At 46.3% G+C, this 10,000-nt stretch overlaps 1 protein-coding gene across 3 annotated transcripts in view; it reads left to right on the top strand.

Moving 5' to 3' along the window:
- The window catches only part of LOC125034146, a 34,628-nt gene that overhangs the window by 4,653 nt on the left and 19,975 nt on the right, over nucleotides 1-10,000 (top strand). For all 3 annotated transcript variants that reach the window (XM_047625815.1, XM_047625814.1, XM_047625816.1), the window contains exons 2-4: nucleotides 1,159-1,221; nucleotides 4,607-4,781; nucleotides 6,469-9,719. In XM_047625815.1, the coding sequence (XP_047481771.1) occupies nucleotides 1,190-1,221; nucleotides 4,607-4,781; nucleotides 6,469-9,719 (3,458 nt within the window). In that variant the 5' untranslated portion in view covers nucleotides 1,159-1,189. The remainder of the gene's footprint in view (nucleotides 1-1,158; nucleotides 1,222-4,606; nucleotides 4,782-6,468; nucleotides 9,720-10,000) is intronic.

Raw genomic sequence — 10,000 nt, 5'->3', positions numbered from 1 at the left:
CATATATCTTTCTGTGAAAAGGAAGTACGCATAATAAATAAATATCTCGGTTAGCAAAGGGAAAAGAAGAAGGAGAAAGGAGGAGGGAGAAAAAGACGAAATTGACGAGCCCCCCACTGACAACACAACAATAGCAATGTCGTCACAATGTCGCCACGAACTGTCTTGGATGTTCAATTGCGAGTGCATGCAACAAACAACCAACGCAGCTGATTCAAACGTGCATCTGGCATGTTGCAATGTTCTTGTCGCTCTTGTTACAATCGACTCTCTATCCGTTTTGGAACTGATATGGCCGATGTGCATTATATATAAATATATATATATATATTAATTTCATTTATCTATCTTCATGTAATTACTTATTTATTATTACATTTTGATTATCTATCGTTGAAGTGGATATGAATTGAATAGTAGTATTTTTTATTATTTATAGTAACTTGAGGTCATATCCGCCTCTCTTTATTTGGCTATATTTTATTACAGAGAGAGAGAGAGAGAGAGAGAGAGAGAGAGAGAGAGAGAGAGAGAGAGAGAGAGAGAGAGAGAGAGAGAGAGAGAGAGAGAGAGAGAGAAGGTGGAAATCTCTCTCCCTCTTCCTTTCCCATTCCCTCTCTTTCTCCCTCCGAAGCAGACAAACTGAATAAGAATGAGGGAGAAAAGGTTAAAGAAAATAACGGTTTCGGATCCACGCAAAGAGACCATTGACTGGCATGCCCTCCGTTTTCTTTTCCTTGTTTTCTTCCCTAATTCTCATTTTCTTTTTGCGTTTTTTCCGGAATAAGATAAATTCGAAATCATGTGTTTTTTGTTCCATATTGATTATTGATATTTTTCATTATTAAATGTTATAAACCATGATATTTCTTTTTTTTTTTTTTGAGGGGTCCTGTAAGTAAATGTTATATAGCATGGATGTTACATTGTATTTTATATTATGTTTTGTCTTTCTTTTCCAGTTTGTTGCATGTTTTGTCATTTTGTATTTATGTAAACACATCTTTCACATACTTCTGTTAATACTTGATTTACATATAATGTAAATAATATTCAGTACGTCAATTACCAATTATCTCTGTCATACACTCAAATACACACACATAATTAGTTATGAATATTATACTAATGTCGCTTCCCGCCCTCTCCCTCCCTCAGGTGAGGTGCGACCTCCCCCACAACCTCCATAATGGACCCGCCCGACTTCCAGCCAGAGATTAAGTACGTTGATGGTGTCAGATGTCACGTGTTAATTGTCATGCTGGTGTCACGCCACTTGACGATCTAAATAAAACATGTCATGGAATCTGTCAATTGGAAGTTAAAAATGAGCCATTTTTCTGTAACTATGATGCGTTTGTAGGTATACATACACAAACACAACGGGAAAACAACAAATAAGTAAAAATAATTGTTTATTTATTTTCAATAATTAGTGATTTTTATGTTCCTGTTGTTGTTGTTGTTTTTTCTTGTGGTTAGCAGTGTTGTATTTTCATTGTGAATTTTAATGTTTTGTTTGTTATTAAGAGTAGTAATAATTATTATAAATTGCTGTGCATGTTTATTTGTTATTCTACTTTGTTATCACCATCATTATCGTCACAGTCATCAACATCGTCATTATAAAAGTCATTATTATTGCCATCATCATTGTCACATTCTCTTAAAGAATATACTTTTTTACTTCATTTGATCACATGTACTGTATGTATGTATGCGGGTGTGTGTATATTTATGCACACACACAAATAAATAAATAAATATGTATATATATTATATATATCATATATATATATATATATGTGTCATATACATCTATATATCTATACACACACACACACACACACACACACACACACACACACACACATATATATATATATGATATATATCATATATATATCATATATATATATATCATATATATCATATATATCATATATATCATATATATATATATCACAGAAAATATATATATGTATATATGTATATATATATATACATACATATGTATATGTATATATGAATATATATATGTTGGTGTGTGTGTATATATATGTATATATATATTTATATTGTTATTATATTATTATTATTATTATTATGGTAAGCCATATAAGTAACTACACTGAACAAATCGAGAATACACACACACATACACATATATATGTGCATGTATGTGTGTGTGTGTATGTGTGTGTGCGTGCGTGCGTGCGTGTGTGTGCATGTGCGCGTGCGTGTGTGCGTGCGTGCGTGCGTGCGTGCGTGCGTGTGTGTGTGCGTGCGCGTGTGCGTGTGTGTGTATGTGTTTGTATATATTTGTTGAATACACACTCACACGCACATTTGTGTGTGTAAATGTATATAAATGCGTATGTCAGTGTCGAAAATGGCCATAGAAGTATGAGCCTTGGAGTCTTCAAATCTCTCCCTCCTTAACAGCATATCAATAAAAAAAAGAAAAAAAAAAAGTTAAACATACACATTTGGCTGCCATCGCATCTTTAGAAACATGAGAAAGTGTCAAGACATGACGAAATTTTGACAAACATTTGCAATGACAAATCAAGCTTTATATTATCAACAATGGCATTCAACATTGGCCGACTTCCTTCAAATATTCCGTTGCCTGGTTACTTATTGTATAACTATTACTTGCTTTCAAGGATCTTATTTTCATCTTAAAAGTGTAATATATCAGGCCGATAATTGTTGAAACATGAAGAGAGAACCGTTAATATTTCCATAATTCAAAATGTCGGAATTACTGGTCTTTGGGGGGGGGGGGGGTAGAACTAAAAATAATTGAGAAAAAAAAAAAAGTGAACGAGAAGATTGGATTTTTTTTTTTTTTTTAATCTGAAGGGGAAAAGAACAAGAGAGATACAAGATAAAAATGTGATGAGGGGAAACAGGGGAGAATGGAAAGGGGAAATAATGGAGAGATATGAAGAGAAAAAGAAAGAAAAATGAAGAAAGTAAAAGGTAGATGCAGGAAAAAGGTCAAAATAACAATGGTAGAATAAATACAAGAGCAATTAATAGGAAAGACAGGGAATAAAGCAAGGTAGACAGATAAGAAAAGGATAAATGCAAAAGTAGGAGAGGAAGAGAAAGATAAGAAGGAAAGGAAGAGAGAAAGCAGAGAAGAGAATTTCTTAGATGAAGGTTTGCATCATCCGGTTTCGAATTGCAAATTGCACCATTTTAGTTACACTCTGAAGACTGTGTGCGTTTTCTTGTAGATTTTATATGACCACAGACACACACGCATACGCACGCGCACTCACACTCACACACACTCATACACACACACATACACACACACACACACACACACACACACACACACACACACACACACACACACACACACACACCCACACACACCCACACCCACACCCACACCCACACCCACCCACCCACCCACACACACACACACATACAGAGCGACAGTCCATACCGAGCCGTGGGTCCAGTGACATGGGGGCACGCAAGAGCAACCCTCAAGTGCCTCCATGCGGGTCCGGACTCCCGCGGTCACTGGTCATCGGGCGGCCGTGGTTTCATCCGGGACTTTCGCCCTCTCTCAATGTGATTTGCGTGATGTCGCGGTGACTGATGAGGTGCTTTATTTTCCCCTTCAATTTCCGTGCAATATTTCATGTTTTTTCGCGGTTAGTCGTCGTTAAAATGACAGGAGAATGGGTTGGGGTATTTCTGTTATTTAGTACGTTGGGCATGTCTCCATTAATATAAGTAATGCGAGGCATGCGGGTCTTGAGTGTATATGTGTGTGTGTGTGTGTGTGTGTGTGTGTGTGTGTGTGTGTGTGTGTGTGTGTGTGTGTGTGTGTGTGTGTGTGTGTGCGTGTCTATATATGCATACATATACATATATATAAATTCACATGTATGTGTGTCTGTTTCTAAATGAAATATACGTATACGTGTGTGTGCATAATACACATAATATACATATATATACATACATACATATATATACATATATATATATATATATATATATGTACACACACACACACACACACATATATACATATAAATATACATGAAAGATGGAATAATGCAATACCGCATTGATATAGGTGTATAACAATCCTCCCTGACCTGGCCTCGAACCTAGGTCACTCCGGGTATGAGACCGGAGGGCCAGTACTAAACCAACCAACCAACACACACACACTCCGGTCTCATACCCGGAGTGACCTAGGTTCGAGGCCAGGTCAGGGAGGATTGTTATATACATATACAAATGTGTGTGTGTACGTTTATATATATATATATATATATATATATATATACATACAGATAGATGAATATAGATACATATACACACATACACATATATGTAGACATATATTAGTAAGTAATCACTACCCTTCATATGTCCATTCGTCATTGAGCAATCTACTTATTGCTGATATCTTTTAGTCCATTTTACTTGAGTGAAATTGCAGTCCTCACTCGCGAATGCCTTCCAGGGAGACAAGGGTCTCTGTGGCCGCTCTAGCCTCCGTGAGGGGAAGTGACAGGCATTTCTCGTCTCAACCACGTGCTTTCATATTTCTGTTGTCGTACAGGTTTCGTTGGTGCCGCACAGTGCGCTGCCGGGCGCAAGAGGTGATCCTCGTATTGACCTCTGTGACGGGAACACAGGTCACCCTCACGTGGAAGGCTGACCTCGGATGGTACGAGTCCAAGCCCATCCCCGTGCCCTGCGGTTTCCACTCGGGGTTCATCCTCATTAAGGATAAGGTGAGTTCTGGAAAGGAGGCGTTTTTTAGTTGTTCTTGTTCTTTAGGGAGTGTTATTTTTATGGTGTAGTGCCTGGTGGTAAACAAGTCAAGCTATGTCTCATTAATATACTTATCTTATATTAATCTATCTATCTATCTATATATGTGTATATATATATGTATATATTGTATTTATATAACCATTAAGTAGAAGGCTCGTTTCACCTAAAGAGGGTTCGTGAATCAAACATCATGACCAACAACATTAAGATTAAAAAGGATATTTTGTTTGTGTTCTTGTGTTTCTTTTATTACCAAATCTGGCTATGCTCACACTGTTTTAAAGTCGCCATTTTAAAAAGCGAAAGAGGGCTATTCAAACATAAAATCATAAATCATACTTTCATTATTCTTCACATAAGTGTGAATATGAGTACACTATGGGTTAGACTTTTAACAGAACTCTCTTCCGCATGTACTGAAATGTGTACTTTTTTCGCCTCAGCAAAACACCGAAATGAATAAATGTGAAATTATTTATATATACATTTTTCTTACACCACTGATCCATACCTTCATTTTTAACGGATAATTATTTCGTTGCATGTTGTGTTTGTTTACATATGACGTCACGTTTTAGTTTGCAAGGAGACTGGAACGCCCCCTATAATCTCGTGAGTCAGCTGGGGCCAACTTTCGGATTTAAACTTCTCTATAGGATAAGCGGAGAAGGGGGACGCACTCTACAATGTGGTTTAAATTTCATTTCATTTAAGAATATTGCATTCAAATTAATTGGTATTCTATTTGGAGGAGTGATTCGTGTACATGTTTGCGTTTTTTTGTCTATGTATGTATATATGTGTGTGTGTGTGTGTGTGTGTGTGTGTGTGTGTATGTATGTGTGTGTGTGTGTGTGAGTGTGAGTGTGTAAGGGCGAGGGAGAGGGAGAGGGAGAGGGAGGGGAGGGGAGGGGGAGGGGGAGGGGAGGGGGAGGGGGAGGGGGAGGGGGAGGGGGAGGGGGAGGGGGAGGGGGAGGGGGAGGGGGAGGGGGACACACACACACACACACACACACACACACACAGAGGGAGAGAAAGAGAGGCAAACACGACAGACATGCGGCAAGCACTAACCATGCAGACCAACAAAGAAAAAAACCGAGTGCAACAACCACATGTTTAAATACTACGAAAACATTCCATTTTCGCCCCTGTGTCGCGTGGACCCCGTAACCCCCAACTCTCCCGCTGCTGGGCGAAGAGTGTCCCCATATGACGTGCTACGAGAACATCAATAAAGATAAGATCAACCTCGCACGTGCTAGTCCATCTGGTGTTCAGAGGGTGCGGTGTTTCCCCCTGTAATAGGCTGTTTGTCGGGCGCTAAGTGTTACCATTGGTCCCTGGGTTTCTAGTAAGGTGGTTGCCAAGGTTATGGGCCACGTGATTGGCTGGGAGGACTGAGTGTTGATTGGTTGGAAGGGCAAGTGGTACGAAGTGGTATCATTTGTTGTGCTTTCATTTGTGGTTTGTACCTCGTCTACTGTCTGTTGCTGCATTTTATTTTTCCCGATATAGGTGATACTGCTTGCAGATTGTCTTTTCAGCAAGACTAAGAGTGACTGCATTGGAGGCGTGAAGTAGTATTCTGTGTGAGGTATTGTAGACGTTTCAGTTTGTAGTGACCCGCGTTTAACGTTGCAGGTTCTGGACGTGGTGAGCGGCCGCTTGGAGCCCCGAGAGCGGGATTATAAGGTGGATCCCTTCCACATTGTCCCTCATAAGTTCGCTGTCGAGTTGTTCCTCGAATCTGACGAGACCTCGCCCTTCTGGAGCGACGCACCGGAGCTCCGCCTACGTTACCTCAGCTCAGATCACTTGGAGAGGCTTGGGACTAGCAAAGAGGGCGTCTTTTACGAGGAAGAAGGAGGGAGCGTAGGAAGGGGGAGAGGAGAGGGCTTCCACACCCGCAAATGGGTCTCTTCGACGGCCCTGGACAGCCCCAGGGGACGAAGGAGAGGCAAACCCCGGACGCCCTTCGCTGATTCCTCCACCAGAGGCTTTCCATCGTGTGGCGACGGCGACGGCGACGACGACGAACTCCCCCTCCGGCGTTCAGGAACCCTAGCGCGAGGAAGGTCCCAAGGCCAATTGTGCCCGACCTCAGCCTCCTACGGAAGCCTCCGAGAACAGGGCCTCCTCGGCGCTTCGACCTCGTCGCCCAATCTGTCCAAGGCTTTCCAGGTGGCCGTCGACCTCTCTAGGGCGAGTTCGAAGTTCCTGGCAGGGCTGTCCTCCACCAGCAGTGGCGTGTACCTCGGATATGAGGATGGTAGCGACCCGCCCTCTCCGGACAACAAAGATTCTGCGCACGCCGACAGTCCCTACGCCGCTGGAGGAGAGACCTCGCAGGAGTCAGAGGCAGGAGAACGCGTCGGGGGCGGAGGAGAAAGCGGTGGGGAAGGCGCACGGAGGAAGAGGTACCTGTATGGGTCCTCGGAGCGGGGCCGGTCGCTCCACCTAGAGGACCTGCAGGACACGTGGGCCGCCAAGAGGCAGCGAGAGAGCCTCGGGAACACCACCTCCAGCACCTCCTTTGAGGACCTCCTGACCTCTGTGTCCGTCTCTAGAAAGGAGGCAGCCAAGACTGAGCTCAATATCCTGAGGTTCGATACTATCAAACAAGAACGCCTTGTGCAGGAGATTCTCGAGCCTTCGGATTCCGACTTCGAGGACGAGGAGGCGGCGTGCGAGACGAGTAGCAGCGAGCAACGAGGCCGATACGGCTGCGTGATCACCTTCGAGAGCCGCAGCACCAGTATGGACGACGTGGGCTCCCCGAGGGCCCTCGAGGACGCACTCGTCTCCCTCACCTCGAGCGAGAGCCACCACGAGTTCACGCTCGAGAGCCCGCCTCAGCCACAGCCACGGCGACCCCGACCTGCGCAGACGAGCTCCGTCGAAGAGGCATCGCGATCTCCCGACGAAGGAGAGGTCGAGGAGGTCTTCACGGAGGAAGGATCCTCCTCCTTCGCTACGCCCCAGCCCAAACCTCGGACCCGAACTCCGACCGCCTCGGAGGGGCCGGTGACGCCGCCCAAAGCAGAAAAGCTGCCCTCTTTAGGAGTCTTTGTGACGGAGGAGATAGAAGAAAAAAGAGAACGAGAAGTGGAGAAAGAAGCCGGAAGAGAGAGAGAATTGCCTGGGATAGACGAAGGAGCGCACATTCCAAAAGGGAGGCAAAAGCCTAAGGAATTAAGGAGCGAGTCTCAGCATCGAAGACCGCGATCTCCCGATGTAGAGGACGACGATGAGGACTTCCAATACGACTCTCTGAAACACGAGGACGAGCATCTCCCGATCGACATCAGAAACATCGACAGCGAAGATTCTCTGGTGTCATCCAGGCCGGGAGGACACCTCGGGGAAGAAGGAGACGATGCCGAGGATGCTGCGAGTGGGCGGAGCGGCTCCTACGACGTGGCAGGCGCCCTTGCCACGTACTCCTCCGTCGAGGGCGAGGTCCCTGCGGACTCCTTGACCATCTTGCAGCCGGGGAGCCAGAAGGCCACGGTGAGGGAGGCCGAGGAGTTCGTAAGGAGCAGGGATAAGGGAAGGACCGGCTCGGGCGGTGACGTGGAGATGGGAGATCATGGTGGTGGTGATCAGGGACCTAGTGATAGTGATTATGGTGATCGAAGACGTGATAATGATCATAGAATTAAAAGACATGGCGATGCCGATGAAAGGGTCTATAGGCGCGGTGACAGTGATGTGCGTAGACGTGATAAAGATGGTGATAGTGATGAAGGCTGTGGTGATGGTGGTAGCATTTCGGGTCAAGGTGGTAGGCGCGAGAAAGGGAGCAGGGAACACAGGCCTTCCTCTCTCAAGAAAACGAGAGAGGAACAGGCTGACGTGAAGAGAGCCAGAGTGAGCGAAGGCCGCGAGGACAAGGCCAGTGCTCAAGACGATGGCCCTGGAGTATCAAGTAGCCAGGTGTCCCCTCCAAGAGGGCCTCCCGAGCCCGAGAAGGCCCGCAGACGCTTGTCGTTCTCCCGAGGAGACGGGGGCGCTGTTCCCTCCGGTGACGACGGCGCCAGGGAAGGGGACGACTCGGAGAACCGTCGCCCCCGCATCGTTCGCATGCACCACGCCGGGACGCAGACCACGCGGAAGGTCACACAGGCGACGTCGACGGAGGACCACAAGCGGCACGCCCTTCCCCGCTCCACGCCGAAGTACAGCCGGTCGCCTCTCCGGAACAGAACGGCTAACGGGCAGGTGGAAGCGCCTTACACGCCCCTGCCAGACAGGTTCAGTGGACCTTGGTCTCAAAGGCTTCCTGGAACGGCGGCTGTGGGGGCGGCGGGGATGGCAGGGGCGGCACATACTCTACCTCCTTCGCACGCCACGCCCGCCCTTGCGCCCACCCTCACCCCTCCTCCCGCCCTACGTCACCCACGGGAAGCACGACCTGGCCACACTGCAAAGGAACCTTTACAACCTCGTGGACAGAGACAGTCGACGGCTCAATTCCAGCTACCTGGCCGAACTCCAGGCACGCAAACGCCACTTCCAGGACGCCTACCAAAGCCCGGACTACAACCACCACTACGCCCACTACGCCCCCCCGCCTCACCACACCTCGACCCCGCAGCCCCAAGCCCACTACCCCCCCAAGAGATCCCAGCCCCCTACCTCTTACCTGTATTCCTCGTCGCCCTCCTCCTCCTCTACCTCCTATCCCCACCAGTACCCGATGCTCTCGTCGGTGTCCATCAAGCCTTCTTCCTCGAGCTACTCGCCCTCGAAGCCTCCAAACCACGCCAGGACCCTCGACCAATCAGAAGCGAGGACGAGATCCAGCAGGGTGGCTTACGGCGGCAGCGTCAGCGACCTGTCCAGGCTGCGACAGACCAGCAAGCACTTCTACGAGACGTACACCGCGCACGGTAAGTCAGTCCTTCGTTCATTTGAAGATAAAGAAGCATAGATAGAGAGACGGGTAAATGTAGAGAGAGAGACAGACAGACAGACTGAGGGGGGGGGGGGGGAAGAAAGAGAGAGGAGGCAAGCAGACAAACAGACAGGAACACAGATATACTTACATATAGACTGACAGAGAGACAGACAGACAGACAGACAGACAGACAGACAGACAGACAGACAGACAGACAGACAGAGACAGACAGACAGACAGACAGACAGACAGACAATCATTGAGTCAGTATCA

The sequence above is a fragment of the Penaeus chinensis genome, chromosome 17 (assembly GCF_019202785.1).
Source record: "Penaeus chinensis breed Huanghai No. 1 chromosome 17, ASM1920278v2, whole genome shotgun sequence".
Taxonomy (NCBI): domain Eukaryota; kingdom Metazoa; phylum Arthropoda; class Malacostraca; order Decapoda; family Penaeidae; genus Penaeus; species Penaeus chinensis.
The sequence above is the reverse complement of the archived record's forward strand: the minus strand, read 5'-3'. Positions and strand labels throughout refer to the sequence as shown.